The sequence below is a fragment of the Hippocampus comes genome, unplaced genomic scaffold (genome assembly GCF_001891065.2).
Source record: "Hippocampus comes isolate QL1 unplaced genomic scaffold, H_comes_QL1_v1.1 scaffold99, whole genome shotgun sequence".
In the NCBI taxonomy this organism is placed as follows: Eukaryota; Metazoa; Chordata; class Actinopteri; order Syngnathiformes; family Syngnathidae; genus Hippocampus; species Hippocampus comes.
Genome location: NW_017805134.1, coordinates 983,326 through 1,000,349, shown reverse-complemented (window position 1 = coordinate 1,000,349; position 17,024 = coordinate 983,326). Strand labels below are relative to the sequence as shown.

Here is a 17,024-nt window from a genome sequence, read left to right as displayed (position 1 = left end):
CCGCCCCCACAACACCAACCCCCCATGCATCCCCCGCTACCACACACACGAGCAGGGCCACACGAACACAAAGCATCCGCGTGGCTGCGAGTGAGGTTTATTTTCCCAGCATCACGTCGAGAAACAAATGGAGCATGTTGGGCCAGCTGAGACCAGCTCGCTGCAGTCTTATCTTGAAATACTGACTCCTGTTATCAAGTGGCTGCAAGTCCTTTTAGAGCCTGAGCTGCTGTTTTTATCGTGATTCTTACAACAAATTCTATTTGGAGGGGCGGGGGGGGTCTCCGCATGCCCGATAAATTTCCAATTTTTGGAAGCATGTGCATGCTTGGAGAAAATGTATATACAGTGGTACCTTGACTTACAATTGTTTTGTTTTGGGGGTTTTTTTGGGGAGTGATTTTGTTTGGTTTTGTTTCGTGTTACAAGCAACGTTTTGAAGCTTTGCCACATCCAATCACCAACAGTTCACATGATTACCTCGCAGTGAAAGTGTTCTGTGGGCGCATTTTCCAATTTTTTGGAGCAGGTATTTTGCCAAATATATTTTTTCGAACTATGGGTCCTGTGAAAGACAGCAGATGCTGTCCTTGAAGCTAAAACTTGACAACAATTACACTCACCTCATTTTGCTCCTCCAAGTCCCCTTCAAAAGAGTGATGATGTCAATTCCAGAAGATGAAATAGAAACTATAAAAAATAAAAATGAAAAAAAAAAAACAGATCTCATCATGAACATTTCATTTACTTCAAAGACACTGTAAAGTCAATTCAGATATTTCTTTTGAAAGATGTGCCTTATGGGAAAAAAAAATGTGCGAGACTGAGAATAATGTACCTATATATGTAGAAAATTAGCATTACACCGATTTGGCTAGTTCAGTAGTCGTGTGTGTGTGTGTGTGTGTGTGTGTGTGTGTGTGTGTGTGTGTGTGTGTGTGTGTGTGTGTGTGTGTGTGTGTGTGTGTTTTGACTAAAATGGCGGCCAACACACTGGGGCATCTAGCATGAGTTCCCATAGGTTTTCTTATTACAGTGCACATTCGCTGTTTCGAGGGGTAATAGGGACTAAGCCAGCCTGCGAGTACCAAAAATCCAAACATCCATGTATATCTGACACCCATTATGAATGAATTTTTTATTTTTTTTATTTATTTTTTTTAACGCAAAAAATCTTGAATAATTCTTGTTTGCGTAATCCATGGTCAGCCGGGATAGGTTCCCACACAACTGCAAACCTGATGAAAGAGCTGAGGAAAATGGATGAATGGATGCTTTTATCCCTTTGTTGTAAAAAAGAATATGTACAAAATATAGTCAGTGCAGTGATTTCTGCAGAAAAAGATGAAGGTTTTTGGTAGGTGCGTGTGTACCGTCTCTGAATCCTGTGTGAATCTACGAAACCTTCAGCGCATCATGCAGAGAGGAAGAGTCTGCAGCCGCAATATTTGAATTTCATTGCATTTGACATTTGATAACGGCGGCGTGCGGTTTTCGATTCCGAAGGGTCCCTATCATGTTTGCTCAGACTTTTAACCCTGCTAGAAAATACAAAAAAAAATCAATGGCATACAAAAGAAGAGCTCAACTATCACAGCGGTATCATGAAGACAAATCCAATTATTGTTTTAGCTTTGCATGAGAAGACACTATACATATCAATCCACCTTCTGGGAATTACCGCTATTTACATAAAAGCTTGTGCCAACACGGCGAAATAAGGAAAACTAAATGTCGCTGTAACAACCATGAGTCCATTACTTCTGAGCATGCATGGGGAAATGAGGCGATGAAAGGAACCTGTGCATTTTTTTTTTGTTTTACATTTGATCCATTAGCCTTGTGCAGCTATAGAAATTACATAGATTATAAAATATATTACAATTTACTATTTTCCACTATATTCATATTTACAAGCCTGCATCAATTTGGCCAAATTATATAGTGACCATTCACGCTCACACTCACACCTAGGGACAATTTAGAGTGTTCAATCAGCCTGCCATGCACGTTTTTGGAATGTGGGAAGAAACCGGAGTACCGAGAGAAAACCCACGCAGGCCCGGGGAGAACATGCAAACTCTACACAGGGAGGCCGGAGCTGGAATCAAACCTGGTACCTCTGCACTGTGAGGTCAACGCGCTAACCACTGGTCCTCCGGGCCACTTGATTAAATAATGAATGTAGTTATTTATCTTTAATGACATTAATGTATTCATTAAATGTGTTTCGTTTAATGACCTTGTTTTGTTTTTCCACTATGTGGTGAATGTTTTAATTTTCGTGCAATACATTATTTTAATTATTTGTTAACCTTCTTTTATTTGACGATCAAAAACTGTCAATTTGGCCAAATCCTTTCAAGACAGTAATGTACAGGGGCTAGAAAACAGCAGTAATTGTAAAAATTAAATGCAATGTAATGATATGTCGTTTATTAAAAAGTTTGTATTGAAATTATTTGTTAGACATGTCGACAATTTGTCCATTTTTAAAACTTGTCTTAAAACACGTTTTTATTCTATGGATTTTGACTCAGAATGAGACTTGGCATTGTTTTAGTGTTTTATGGTGTTTACAGTTTTTAATACGGAAGTTTCACGTTTTGGCATAAGTTTCGTGGGTTTTTTTTCCTGGTGTGGCAGCAATTCGCTAAAGTAATTTAAAGAAATGACCTTGTTGACAATAATTTATTTGCGGAACGTTTGTAATTTAATTCAGTTTAATGTTAGAGTTGTGTTTTAGTGTTTTCAATGTTGATTTTTAGTGCGCGCGCGTTCTTGGTCAAGTGTGGAACATGGTGGTCTCGGGTCGTCGTTTCTTTCCGGTTCGTTTATGTCGACACACCGCATCGGCGCCGTCAATACGGAAGCCTCGCATATATTTCTCCGATTTGTTCCAAATATTATCTGGCTGCCGTCATCTCACTGTTAATTTATATGATTCCTAAAATGAATCTTTTGCATTTCTTATTATTTGTTTATTTTTTGCTTTCACGCATAGTGTCGTAACTTGCGGACTTCGCCGGACATCACTGTACAAGATTTTGAAAGGTAAACATACATTTTTAATCACCTTTTAGAGACAGCAGAAAGTCAGAAGTCACAATACGTCTTAATTTTAATGGCTAAATAACTGCTGGGCCGCCAAATCATCAGTGTTTCAGCTGTAACGCAGTGCTTTACAGAACGTTTAAAATAGAATAACAATACTACAACAGAACACTCACTCTCTCTCTATCTCTCTCTCTCTCTCTCTCTCTCTCTCTCTCTCTCTAGCAAATTAGTTTCAAAAAATAAGCTAGTTTTGTAATTACTCAATGTTGCGACAAGCCGAAAGTCGCAACAACAAAAGTAGTACAGTAGTTGAAGTCTGGTTGGCCCCAGCGTGGGTGCTTAGTCTGCGTGACAGTTTCTGGGTATAAGCTTTGACCTACTTTAATTACTAGTGAGTGTTTTCATTTTGTATTTTGTGTTTCATTATTTGTCCCGTGCAATTAACCCTTAGATGCACGAGTGACTGGACCCTACACTCTTCCATAAGTGGGTCAAAAATGACCCATAATACAATCAATGCTTTTTTTAACGGCAGAAACTGGATCGGTGACTGTTGCTTTCCTTCTTTTTTTTTTTCCACTTCACTTTAGCAGTGGCAGATCTGAGTGTGTCTATGTCGGTAGTCATGATACTTTAACATGGATCTCTCACCTTGACATTCTGCTCCTCAGACCTCCTCGTCAATGACAATGTCTCTGTGGCCCAAGATCTCCGCTGTTCTTCCACCAGACGAAGACCACTTCCCACTGCACTTCAACGACAAGGTGGAGGCGAGCGTGATGGAAATGCTGAGAAGATCCAGACACCAGCTATACACCGGCGCCCCGGCCACAGGCCGCCTGCTCGACGCTCAGATCGTTCTGGACGTGTCGTGGGAGAAACTCAACATGGGAACGTGGCGCCACGTGGACAAGGAGTGGCGCCGGGTCTACTCGTACGGGTGCCTCTTCAAAGTATGCGCCTTGTGCGGAGCGGAACCTTCAGTGGATGACCTTCTGCAGGCAATGCGCACCTGTGACATGGGTTTGCTCATGGGCGCCGCCATCATGGACGATCGACTACAAGTTCTGGTCGGGATTCTGCAAAAAGAAATCAAGAAAGACAACAGAAGTGAAGGCGGGAGAAAGCATACAGAGCGACAGCATACACAGGCCAAGGTCAGTGTGCTCTGGTATGAAAGCTGGGACTTTTTTTTTTTCTCCAACTATAACACCAAAATACTGAGTGGCATGGTGAACAAGTGGTTGTGATATGATTTCAACAGAGGCTGAAGTTGGTACTGCCAGATGTTCCGCTGATCGGAGAAGATCAGGCAATTCCTAGAGTAAAATGCCCGTCTCTGGAGAGCTTCAAGAAGAACTACCTGCTCCCTTCCAAAGCGGTCCTCTTGGAGGGGACCATCGATCACTGGCCAGCCCTCAACCAGCACCCGTGGAGGTTTGGATTACTATTTAATCTGACGGGATTTAACAGATACAGTACATGGAGTTTTCCCATGTGAAATGAAAATGAACAATCTGGAACAAATCCAGATTCAACCTGGGATGACGTTTCAGATTCAGACATTGTTGTCTATTGCAAATGCCATTAAGATTTGATATATTCTGCCAGAGTTGCAATTTTTACTTTGTTTTAGCATGTTTTTAATTTTATTATTATAATAATGATTACTTCAGTTTGCTAGGACTTTTTTCTTTTTTTTACCAATTTTAGTTTTTTTATATACCTCTGATTTTATTGTTCTCTATTTTTGAATTATATTTACTCATTTACTAGTGACTATATTTGGCATTAGTCTTTTAGATTTTTAATATATGGTATTTTCATTCATTTTATATTCATGTTTATTTTTTGGATTTTTAGTTTAAATTTTTCTTTTTTTAATCATTTTATTACTTTTATTTTGAAATGCTTGCTATAAATGTTCTATTCCATTTCTATAGTTTTTCTGATTCTTTTCTTTCAGTTTTTATTATAGTATTTACTTTTTTTTTTGCGAAGGATTATTTTAGGTCTTTTATTCTGTTCTTATTATTATGATTCTCTAGTTTCTAGCGCACGTGACAAGACACTTCCAAATCTCTTATGCGTTGAAAGGGTAACATATAACCATCCTCCGACCCCCCACAAATGCCCCAGTGATGAAAAGTGACCCTCCTTGATTGAAGTAAGCGCAACAAGTGCAAACGCAGCCGTCTGCCTATGCGTGCAACAGTTATTGGTCCTCCAGTGCTGTTAAACAGTCGTGCAATCAGCCTGATTTGCACTTGTCAGGCAGCTAAGTGCACTTATCCAAGCGAATGAATAGAAAAGCTGCAGGGTCTGGATGTGAAAGACATCGAACAGACAATTTCCATCCTGAGAGTTTTCCTTTTCGCTGTGCTCAAGTGTAAACTGGTCTGAGGAAATGTAATAACCCTTCTTGTCCCCCACCCCCGTCCCGTTCCAAAGCTTAGAATATTTAAGGTCGGTGGCGGGGTGTCGCACTGTCCCTGTGGAAGTGGGCTCCAGGTACACGGACAAGGAGTGGTCCCAGACGCTGATGACGATCGACGAATTCATCGACCGCTATATTTTAAACCAGGTGAGTTCTTTACGCCTCAGAAAGTTTAAACCGTATGCTTTGGGAGATTTACTGATTTTGGTTTGTCGTGTGTGTGTGTTATAGCGTGAGACCAGGCAGGAGGGGGCAACACCTATCTGCGGCTATCTGGCTCAGCATCAGCTCTTCGAGCAGGTGGAGCAGCAAAATAAAATAATGAATGACAATGTACTGTATGTTTTTTAGTTGGATGTGGAATAATTCAGCCGTTACCATAGATACCAGAGTTGAAGGATGACATCCGAATTCCTGATTACTGCTGCCTGTGTGACGGCGACGAGGACGACGTGACCGTCAACGCCTGGTTCGGGCCCGCCGGCACCGTGTCGCCCCTCCACCAGGACCCCCAGCACAACTTACTGGCGCAGGTAAGCGTGGAGATGACACCTTAAATGTCGCCGCTTCAAGTTTGGAATGAGGCCACTCGTAAAGCAAACGAGTTCCTGAAATGAAGAAATTGTGTGTTTAAAAATGGACATTCTACTCTGTTTGTCTCTGTCAGGTGGTGGGAAGCAAATACGTCCGCTTGTACTCGCCCGAAGACTCGGACAAGGTCTACCCACACTCGTCTCAGCTCCTCCACAACACAAGCCAGGTGTGATTGGCATCATGCTCGCTTGTAAATAAAGCCTTTTTTTTTTTTTTTTTTTTTTTAAATGAAAATGATTATATTTTTTGGAAGCGTTTTATTTTTTTTCAACCACACACAAACGTTGCTTTGTGTCCTTAAACAGAACTGAGAACTGCTTCTTAACCTCGGTTTTGCAAAATGGCATGATAACATATCTCACAAATAGTGCTTTTAAAACTAAATTTCATTACAGTCATTCAACATTTTTCAAATTGTACAACTTGTAACAGTTCTCATAGCAAAAAATTGTGGTTTCAGTGATTGATTACCTTTCTTCCCCCGGCCTAGGTGGAGGTGGAGAATCCCGACACAGAACGCTTCCCGGAGTTCTCCAAGGCTCCGTACCGGGAGTGCGTGCTGCGGCCCGGAGACGTGCTCTTCATCCCGGTGCAACACTGGCACTACGTGCGCTCACTGGAGCAAAGCTTCTCCGTCAGCTTCTGGTGGTCCTGATTTGGTCAAACGACAGAAAAATGAAATGAGGTGATTCTTATGTACAGTACTTCTGGTTTCAACATTTTTTTTTTTTGTATAGCTTGTGTCGTTTAATTGCTCTCAACCTTTTAATCCGACAAATATCCTCAGGTGGTCGTATTTGCATAACGCATGCAAATGAGGCAGCGCCAGCTAAACATGCTGCAGGTTAAAGCGGGTCACAGCTGAGGATGAATAAATGAAGCATCCCCCGCGGGGTGCACACAGGCGCACACATACGTGCGCTATTTTGCATGTTCGCATTTGATCAATTCTCATTAGAAATATGAAGTGAACACAACGCGAAAGGTGAAATCAAGTTACCATCTTGCTATGATAGTTCACATGCTATCATATCATTGACTAAACTCCCATTTGAAAGAGCCCCCTTAAATGTTGTCCTGTGATCACGGAATGGCTTGCTATCGATATTAGCATATTAACTGTTAGCATTGGATCAGTTGCCTTTAGAAATACCAACTGAACACAGGGCAACATGTACACTGGGGCTGCTATCTTGCGATATGTTCCCACCCCAACTGTTAGCATGTTCTCATTTGAGCCAATCTCAATAGATCATAAATAATACGAATATTCTTTCCACATACCAGAGCAAGATGTAAACTCGGGTTGCTATCTTGCTATATGTTAACATTTCAATTACACTTTACAGTAAAGGGGTCGGTCCATGAAGCAAAACAGAACCTGATCTTCCTATTGTTTGAACGTAGAAATATTGCCTACAAAATGAGGTAACTTTAAAAATAAAGGCCAACAGTTTTAGCATAACTCTAATAAAACTTTATCGAGATAAACACAGAGTCCTCTTATCGATGGTAGACATGCAGCCACTCAGATAAGGCCTACGTTCCTGTGCCGTAGCTATCCTGTCTTTGTTTTATTTTGAATGTCTTCTAAACACTGCAAACTGGACCGCCTTATCGTCGCTCAGTAAAGTGGCAATATTGACTTCAGATCTCACAAATCTGCTTACTCTCATTATGAAGTGATCGATACTCAATTACAAGTGAAGTAATGCAAGCTGCCCCATCCCTGCATACTCCATCCTTCCTTTTTTTTTTTTTTTTTGTCAACCGCTTTTTGATTAACGGCCTACATGCTTTTGGGCAACTCACAGCCAAATCCATTAGATTGTTCCTGTTTGGTGATAATTGAGTTTTTTTTTTCTTTCATTTGATGTGGAATAAAGTGAAAATTCAAACAGCAGTGATTTAAAAGCAGCATCAACTCACCTTTAGAAGTCCTCCAGTTGTCATTATCATAATAAGTACATTCGCAAGGTGTAATGAGATTTGTCTTGAGCGCGCGACCCTTTTGAGGATAAGCTGATTTGAAAATGGATGGATTTGTCTTTCCAAATATTATTCTGCTCAATTTACATGACATTAACAGCACGGTTGTTGTTGTGATTGTACTTGATATGCACAGATGTAGCTAAAGAGCATATTTTCACACGAACGTTTAAAATACAGCTCAGGACTGCTTCACAGCTCTGTGTGTTACATGGAGCCCACCAAATTCTGCCCCCCATGGACAGCCCGGGAAGTTTGTGATACATTCCGTTCATTTTCAAGAAATGCAGAGGGGATTGAAGAATGTAGTCTCATATTCCAGGACTGCAATAGCAGTTTGATTCCAAAACAGATGTGAAGCAGTGGTCACAAGCAGTTGTCATACAACCAGATGAGTTCAGAGGTTCACTGAAAAGATCACTCTTAAAACAGGACAAAATATTACTTAAGTGATTCACAGAAATGAAAAATCAATTCTAGGGAGAAAAAAAATTCAAGCATTTTTCTGTTAACAATTGAGCTTCTGAAGAAATAAAGAACGATGTGAAGCAGTTCTTCATATTTACTTTGCGTTACATAGTTAAATAAAGCTGACATTGGAAACGTCATCAAATTACACTCAGACTACAAGAGTGCTTTTATTAGTGTCAAAATGAATAGGGAAATGCAGGCGAAACAAATTGCTTTATTTTGAAATGTCGGTTTGATTGCAGTGTCTTTAAACAAACACAATCTCCAGTCGAGTGCGTCTATTAAAAAGTTAAGACTTCACGGCGTTAGAAATGAATGGCGACCACAGAAAAGAGATTGCTACACCTCAAAGTTAAAAAAGATGATCAATGAAAGCAATGAAGTAGCAGTTTTCCAAAAAGTGTTCCACCTGAGTTGGAGGCCATGCACAGCAAACAAAGCGATGACGCTTGTAAAGAGGATCGCACGAGTATTAACGAACGCTCATCATCGCAGTGCAGTCTTAAGGCCTTGAGCACAATATGCAAATGACCCTGTGGGCTCCTGCTGCAATGATGATGATAGAAACGATCATTCAAAAACCAAGAGAAGCTTCGGTGCCTTAAAGCTGCTTGCCTTCCATAGTATCATTTTATTTAATTGTTTTTTTTTCCTCCAGTTATTCCAATGCCTCCGTGGAGGAGGCGTCCACGTCGTGCATGCGCTCGGCCACGAAGAAGCAGAGCGTGCCGCTGAAGCCCAGCACCACCATGAGGAGGAGCTGCCACGTTAGCAGCATGTTGCCGCTGTAGAAGAACGCCACGGCTGCGAAAACCGACTGAACAACACAAGAGCCAAGAAAAAAAACAAAAAAACCCAGTTGATATAAAAAATAAAAATGAATAATAAACATAATTGTTGATTCAATAAAGAGAAACGCACGCTCTTCTTTCATATAGCGCTTGTAAAACCAAGTATTACATGACAGCAACACAAAACCTTCACACATTTTTAGTTTATGCAGTAGATGTCATAGAAAAACAAAACCAATGCAATAACAAATAGAATGTGAATTAAACTGTATCTTGACTGAATGCTGTAATTCAAATCATGGTTCTGGTGGGAGACGGAACGAAGAATAGTAATTCTACTACTCTGACTCACTATGATTAATAATAGTCACTCTGTGGAGGATAAAGAATATATGCCAGTGAGGGTTAAGTTGTCTACAATCTGCTGCTGTTCATATGTGTCTTGCTCAAAGGTTTCAATGGCATTTACATTAACATTAGGTTAGTGGGTTATTTTTAACGTTTTAAACACACAACGTACATATAATCCTCTTTATTTTGTGAGTTTGGCAGTAAATAAACAGCGTGGCATTAAACAGCTTGAAGCCTCTGTTCAATCTTAGATTTAGAAAACTTGATTACTTTAGCGAGTCGAGGAAAGCAAAATCAAACATTTTTCAGTTTGGAAAGAAAATGTTTGACTTCTTTCCGAGAAAAATGCAACACAGGTGTGAAGCAGATCTCCCAAATATGAAATGCTTCTCGTCTCGGAAAGCAAAATGTTCATATTTTTCGGGTGGTAAGGTTAATGTTTGAGTTTTACAAAAATGTATTCACGGGTATACAGTATACGTAAGACAGATGTGAAGCAGCGGCTAAATATTGTTTCGGTAATTCATAGCAAAAATTATTATTAATTCGTGAAGCAATCCCCCCCCCCCCAATGTTTTCTTTGTTTCATTGTTTCCTTTTGCTTTTTAAGAAGCTTCTCCGCTAGTGCACGCATGTGTGTGTGTGATTAGTCACCTGTATAAATTTGAAGATGGCAAATGCGGGTGTGCTTTGCTCGGCGTAGACGCAGCCCAGGATGCTGTAGAGCTGCGTGTTAAAGCAGCTGTCTCCCAGGCCCAGCAGGAAGCTGCACAGCAGGGCGATGGACATGCTGCAAGGGCATGGCAAGCATTAGCATGACGAGCCTGCTGATGTGGACTTCTCGCACCAGTATTGCACTCAAAAACCAGAGCCTCCACTTCCTGTTCTATGGTTAACAGCACGTTCATCTACTGTATGTATCATCCATCAAGTTTAATCTGTGCATCTATTTCTAACCATCTACACACCTTGGAGTGAGAAAGGGGCTCTTGGTGGTGGCGGTGCTGAAGACCACGGGGGCGTCATCGGGAATGTTGAGGAAGATGAGATAGAAGGCCACGAAGTGTACCACCATTCCCAGGAAGACCACCGAGGTGCGTCTGAATCGATTGTTCTTGCACACCAAGCCGAACAAGCCTCCGCCTGGAAAGCACGAGGAAAAAAATACACAAAGTCCGTCTACGTGACAAATTGGGCCACGCGTTGGCCATTCAGCGTCAAGGTGAGTTGGATTCTTCAAAACATTGTTTTGCGTGAACAAATTTCATGGCCTAACCCACCTATGATTTCGCCCACGCCCAGCACCATGCCAGAGACCCCGATGAGGCCTTTTGCAGCCTGTCCGAACTGAGCCGTGGCTCCCAGGCACGTCCCATAAACGCCGCTGTAGAAGGACAGCTCCAGGCCTGCGCCAGGAGACGAAAGCTCAAAAAGAGCACTGAGGGGAGGGGGGGGGGCCCGCTCAGCACGCCGATGGGACCACTCACCGCTGTAGGCCATGCAGGGACTCAGGAGCAGGATGTTTCTGGTCTTGAGGAGCTGGAGCATAGTCTCTAGGGACGGAACACATTCCTGTTAATGCACACTTTATTAGGTACACCCACATCCATCATGCTCATTTTTTTTGATTGACAGCGCCATTCAACAATATTTTGTCATATTCTCGCCTGGGGTTTTTCTGGGTCGTCGAATTCGTCCATAGGTATGAATGTGAGTGTAAATGGTTGCCTATATGTCGCCCTGTGATTGTCTCGTGACTAATCCAGGGTGTACCCCGCCTCTCGCCCTAAATCAACTCCAGCTAACCTCAGATTTGAGCGATTTCTCTAATCGAGGAACAATTTTTGGAAGGTTATTCCCAGGAACCTGAAGCAAAGGTTTAATAAAACAACAAAAATATGACAATAGTAAGTAATCACTCAGTTACATAACTAAGTTCGTTTCTAAAGGTAACTGTGGCAACATTACATACAGGCAATGTTAATTTATCCGATGAGACTTACTGAAATCCGCCTTCACGTCCTGTACGGCCGTGTTGGCTCTGTGCTTGTACCTAAAAACAACAAAGATGCAGTGGGTTCATTTCAGTTATTTATTTATTAGTTTTTGCAGCAAGTTTGTTAGTTTTTGTGTTGTATTTATTAGTTTTAGGATTGGTTTTAGTTTTTTTTTTTTTTTTTAATGGAATATTTAACAAGTACAAGATTAAAAAAAAAAAAAAAACCAATTGTGAAGTTATACTCCACTTCTCAAACGACTGTCTGACTTTCCTTCTGTACGGATGTACAGCAATATCGAAATACTTTTAAAATCAACCCCAAAAGTATATTGATTGACAAAGACTAAAATTGATATTTTTACTATAATTATAGTTTAGGCAAATTTATAAACGTAAGATACAAGTTCAGTAGTTGTTTTTTTTTAAGAATTTTCATATTAATTTCATTTCCAAAAATGTTTTTTCATTTTGAGTTTATTTGAATTTTATTTATTACAATAAAAGCCTTGCATAGAAATGAGGGGAAAAAAAAAAAAAAACACGCTCCACTTACACCACGTGAGCCGAAAGCAACGACTGTCCTTCCTCCTCTGAGAGCATCTCCTCCTCTGGCAGGTGAGTCTTCCTCAGCACCAGGAAGCACAGCGTCCCCACGATGGAGGCCACCAACAGTGAGAGGAAGATATTCTTCCTGCTGCTCTCTGACCACATAATAATGCATGGCCAGAGACATTTAACAATCCATCGGGCTTTATTATCATGCTCCTTTATACCAAGCATTATCGTACTACCTGGTATTTCTGCTCTTCCGTTCCAGTCCAGATAAATACACAGATTGCCGAACAACATGCTGCAAATAAAGGAAATGATCATTATTTATGGATGGAAAAAGTCGATTTCCTCTTTGGCCTATCAATATAGGACATACTTGAGCAAACATAGGATGCAGTAAACCAATTACAATTAAGGGAAGATATATCTTCATATTTGGTGAAAAAAAAGGGGTAAAAATCAAAAAGTTGATTTATGCCATGCAATTTTTCATCAGTGCTATTCCACATTGGACCACGCGCTTCCAAACTAGATGTATGACGAAAATGCTATTGCATTGCATTGCATATGCTATATGGACAAAATAATTAGCACATACAGTACTGTTTTTTTTTCCTCCAGCACAAAGGGCTTACTTGCACATAAATTAGCATTTAAGGATAGCACAAAACTACAAAACCAAACAAACCAACACATGAAATGCTAGAATTAATTTTATACACTTTAAAAAAAATAAATAAATAACTCACTCAAAACTTTTATTTTGTTGAGGTACTGTTTGTCCACAAAGAAAAATATCAAGCCACTCATGTTGTAGTATGTGGTAGTAAAAGACCTGGTGTAAGTGCAACTAAGACATGCCTGCCATCTAGTGGTCATTGGTGATGTTACTACTTAAAACTCCAGTCTAACCCTGCATATTAGGCACCAGTGGATTTGCATATTCTGACTTGTTTACTGTATTCCCCTAATAGTTTTTCATATTTTTGGATTGTTCCCAGTTTTTCCGGCATTTTATTTTATTTATCTAATTATTTTTTGGAATGAGGATCCAGAATGTGGTCGCCCATTCCTGTACTCTTTTTTTTTTTTAAATGAATAAACCTTTCTCGTGATGATTGTCGGTACCTGCACTGCAGCAGAGCCCAGAACAAGCCCGTATTCCTGTTGATAGTTGAAGCCTCCGAATTCTCCACCAGAAATTGCCCTTGAGCCGTCCACAGCACTGCAACGGGAAACGAGAAGTTAAAAAACAAAAAACAAAAAAAAAAAACCCAAATTAAATAGGACAGCGCGTGGGTCATGTGAGTGGAGAAATGACTGTATGAGGGGGAAGGGGAGCCAGCAGTTAAATTGGTTGCATCAAGTGTGACATTATCTTTTATGTGCTGTTAAGTAACACATGTACTCTCAGCATGCAGCCCGGGGGCATTGTCATGACCCACAAAACTATTTTTTTCCCTCTCCTAAGATTCCTATCAGTTGTGAGTTTGGTGCTCTGCAACCATTTTACTGTATTATTTTTTATAACTTCACATTTATTGAAATCCTTTGACATGTGCAGAGGAGGTCTCGAATTAATCCGAATCTTCCCACACAAATGTTATCCATGACTGGGTATGTCAAACCTTAGAATCTCACCTTGTTTTTTTCCCGCTCTTAATGTCCCCGTCTTTTTTATTTTATTTATTTTTTACCTCATTCTGTCTGTTTTTTTTCTTTTTGCTTGGATGCAACTTGCTGGTTACAGCATTTGATGTAATAACCTGGATTTTTTAAAATAGACTACACAAACACAAACTGACATGCATTTAAAATTAGTGACTAAATAAATTGAACGTATAATAACAAAGTCATTTGTAATTATTAAAATAAATTACAAATAAAAAACTAATTCATGAATGGACCTGGATTATTTTAACTACCTTTTTAATTAAAAAAAAATTGAAAATATACTCAACTGGATTTATGAAAATAATGGAAAAAGTATTTAATAAGATATTTTTACATAATGTATTAATTTAAATTATTTATAATACAGTGACAAAATTACCAGACCTGGATATTTTTACAATTCAATAAAATTACAAATATGGTCTATATATTAAAACAAATATTTATCACCTGGATTTTTTTCTCTTTCTCAAAATAAAATTTATTTGGATTTATAATTAATTACAATTGAAAAAAAAAAGCTTGCCCGGATTTATTGGAACCACATATCTATAGATGAATAAACTGGGTTTTTTTGTATGACCAAAAAAAAAAAAAAGACCTGAAGTTTTACGTTAAAAAAGGGAATTGGCTAGTTTAGTTGTAGATAAATGAGGGAAAAAAAAAACATTTCAAAATTAGCGTACAGTGTATCATTGACTGAAGTTTTACGTTAAAAAAGGAATTGGCTAGTTTATTTGTAGATAATGAGAAAAAAAACATTTCAAAAATAGCATACAGTGTATCATTAAAGAGACCTGTATTTTTATTTTCATAAGATTACAAAAAAGTTTTTTAAAATATATTACAAATGTAAAAAAAAAATCATAACTGGGGAAAATATATACCTAATTATAGATAACAAATTTTCCATGAGTGGTGTGAGAAGATAACACCGAGGGCTCAACTGCACTTTCAAAGATATACAGTATTAAGTATGAATATGGTGGGAAGGGCTTACTGGCGGCCCCAATGCCAAGCAGCAAGGACATGAAGTAGAAGGACCACGTGGACGGCTCGATGAAGACGGCGATGTAGCCACTAGATGTGAAAGACGACACGGTGATGAGCTGTTGATTGATATGGTCCCACTGTGTGTGAATTCCTGCCGGCGTGAGCTCGTACCTGTAAAGCAGCCCGCTCAAAAACATGGTCATCTTCGGTCCTAGCACGGCCACCACGGCGGGCGCCACCAAACTGGACAACGAGAAGACTCCATAGATGATTCCCAGACTGGAAAAAAGACAGACTGTGATTATTGCGGTAACCTTTATTAAAAAAAAAAATGTATTTCAATATTTGCGCCACCTGTGGTATCCACTTCCTGTGAAGGTGTCATTCTGCAGACTTTTCACCACCGTTTGCTAAAAAGAAGAGAAGTAAGGATGGTAATTTTATTACGTCGTGTGGTTCTTCGAGGCAGAGCAGAACTCATTGGACTTGTGAGCAAAATTGGAAACACGAGATGCACATGACACTGATTTTTCACTGTCTTTTCTGCTTGATGGGTGAGTACTGATACCAAGTCTTGGTATCAAGCTGGTGCCATCCTTATTTCAAAGTACAGTATTGGGTATTCTTGAAAGATGCCAGGACCAGCCACCGATACTGAAGGCATAAACAATCCGACACTCTTGTCAGTAGTTGGTGCTACACTAAGGCCGTTTGACAAATCAGTAAACCATAAAGTGCGTCACAAAGACAGAAAGTTCTTTATTCACAATTATCTGTCATGATATTAAGTGAAATTTTAGGTATCAAGAGTACTAATGGGATCATTCGTACTGGTGCCTGTCTGAAAAAATGGTATTGAACATCCCTAAAATTAATAATACCATCTTTTGAGTGAGAGAAATTTACAAACACAGAATGAAGCCAGTTGGATACCACATTTTTCCAGACAGATACCAAAAGAAGTGTTCACTCTGAGTACACTCTGATACTGAGTACCAATAACACTAGTATTTATCTGACATATAAAATTTCATTTAACATAATGACCAAAAATTGTGAAGAAAACCTCTTCCTGACACAGAAGAGGATTCGCTGATATGTCAAACTGCTGCAGTGGAGCACCAAATACAGCCAAGGAAGACTTACTTGATGTCAAATTTTACTGCTCTTGCCTTAAGTATCGGCAGTCACCTCGAGTACCCGATACACAAGAATAAGGTTGGTATCTGTACTCCCCCGTCGTGACATATATTACTACCATAAAATGCTAAGGATAAAAGTAAACAAAAACAAGCCTTGGAGAAAGTAGCCAAAATAATATTTTTTTTATAAACGTAATATCATGATTTTGAATGAGAGAAAGTCACCAAAAATTGAGTGAATTTGTATATTTCAAAATATAAATAATAACATGTGGCTAAAAGTAAATAAAGGCCTGCTTTGGCCACATTATATATATATATATATATATATATATGTAATTTTTATTTTTATTTTTTTAAACGACATGAATAAACCCATGTTTACAGTGAGGGAAATTCCACACATAAAACAACAATTACAACCTAGAAATTAATATATTTTTAAAAAATTAAAATAAATGGAATATCTTGTTTTGGAGATGGCAATTCCAGCTCAATTAAAATATCAAATAATAATTAGATAACGTCGAAGCAGACAAATAAATGAAAAAAGGCAAACGTTGAAAACTTACTTCAACGTTGCCACAGGTGGTGAAGGCGGAGAAGACAAACAAGAATCCCACGCCCAAAATCACCACATTAAAAGTTCTCCAGTCTGCCATGGTGCTTATTTTTCTTCTCTTTCTTTTCCTCGTCGCCCTCGCTGCTACATTTCACGGACTTCGCCCCTCCAAACTCCGCGGAACAAACTTTTGAAAAGCCCCCAATTGTCAGGTACATTTAATAAAATGCCAATGAAGGAGGCGGCGATAGTGGCAACATCGTGAGGTTCTTGTTTTGGCTGCCACACAACGCGTGCATGACAACTTGTGACTTCGATTAACGGAGTTTTTTTTTTTTCTTTCCCTGCCCACTTCTGCTTTCTTTTGGATGACTTTTTCCCTCTACAGTAGCCGACAGCTCCTTCTTCTTCT

General features: G+C 39.5%; 2 protein-coding genes and 1 long non-coding RNA gene across 4 annotated transcripts in view; 1 reads left to right on the top strand and 2 right to left on the bottom strand.

The window, feature by feature from the left end:
• The window catches only part of LOC109513776 (uncharacterized), a 57,524-nt gene extending 53,722 nt beyond the window's left edge, over window positions 1-3,802 (bottom strand). The window contains exons 1-2 of the long non-coding RNA XR_002167855.1: window positions 3,709-3,802; window positions 624-690 (exon numbers count right to left, since the gene is read on the bottom strand). This is a non-coding gene — a long non-coding RNA (uncharacterized LOC109513776). The remainder of the gene's footprint in view (window positions 1-623; window positions 691-3,708) is intronic.
• On the top strand, window positions 2,807-9,400 carry kdm8 (lysine (K)-specific demethylase 8). Of its 2 annotated transcripts, none has more exons than XM_019866419.1 (9): window positions 2,807-3,054; window positions 3,729-4,214; window positions 4,322-4,494; window positions 5,509-5,641; window positions 5,732-5,794; window positions 5,878-6,027; window positions 6,162-6,254; window positions 6,579-6,773; window positions 9,207-9,400. In XM_019866419.1, the coding sequence occupies exons 2-8, from the start codon at window positions 3,741-3,743 to the stop codon at window positions 6,741-6,743; spliced, it is 1,251 nt and encodes a 416-aa protein (XP_019721978.1). In that variant the 5' UTR covers window positions 2,807-3,054; window positions 3,729-3,740; the 3' UTR covers window positions 6,744-6,773; window positions 9,207-9,400. The 2 variants fall into 2 exon arrangements, with proteins under 2 accessions (XP_019721978.1, XP_019721977.1); XM_019866418.1 differs by having other exon boundaries at window positions 2,810-3,054; window positions 5,726-5,794.
• LOC109513771 (UNC93-like protein MFSD11) lies at window positions 8,686-16,992 on the bottom strand. The gene is made up of 13 exons (XM_019866417.1): window positions 16,623-16,992; window positions 15,263-15,318; window positions 15,080-15,187; window positions 14,916-14,995; window positions 13,370-13,466; window positions 12,481-12,539; window positions 12,243-12,390; window positions 11,694-11,743; window positions 11,178-11,243; window positions 10,971-11,096; window positions 10,659-10,833; window positions 10,345-10,480; window positions 8,686-9,365 (listed from the first exon to the last, which is right to left on the bottom strand). Exons 1-13 carry the CDS (start codon window positions 16,710-16,712, stop codon window positions 9,207-9,209), a joined length of 1,350 nt encoding a protein of 449 aa, XP_019721976.1. The 5' UTR covers window positions 16,713-16,992; the 3' UTR covers window positions 8,686-9,206.
• Between the last annotated feature and the right edge of the window lie 32 nt (window positions 16,993-17,024).

What these genes read in the sequence shown, in the direction of transcription:
- kdm8 (XM_019866418.1), top strand. Translation starts at nt 3,741, where the DNA reads ATGACAATGTCTCTGTGGCCCAAGATCTCCGCTGTTCTTCCACCAGAC. An exon ending in ACCGCTATATTTTAAACCAG is followed by an intron (nt 5,642 to 5,725) that starts GTGAGTTCTTTA and finishes TGTGTGTTATAG; the next exon opens with CGTGAGACCAGGCAGGAGGG. An exon ending in AGCATCAGCTCTTCGAGCAG is followed by an intron (nt 5,795 to 5,877) that starts GTGGAGCAGCAA and finishes CCGTTACCATAG; the next exon opens with ATACCAGAGTTGAAGGATGA.
- LOC109513771 (XM_019866417.1), bottom strand. Translation starts at nt 16,712, where the DNA reads ATGGCAGACTGGAGAACTTTTAATGTGGTGATTTTGGGCGTGGGATTC. An exon ending in CCACCTGTGGCAACGTTGAA is followed by an intron (nt 15,319 to 16,622) that starts GTAAGTTTTCAA and finishes TCTTCTTTTTAG; the next exon opens with CAAACGGTGGTGAAAAGTCT. An exon ending in GGACGTGAAGGCGGATTTCA is followed by an intron (nt 11,244 to 11,693) that starts GTAAGTCTCATC and finishes TTCCGTCCCTAG; the next exon opens with AGACTATGCTCCAGCTCCTC.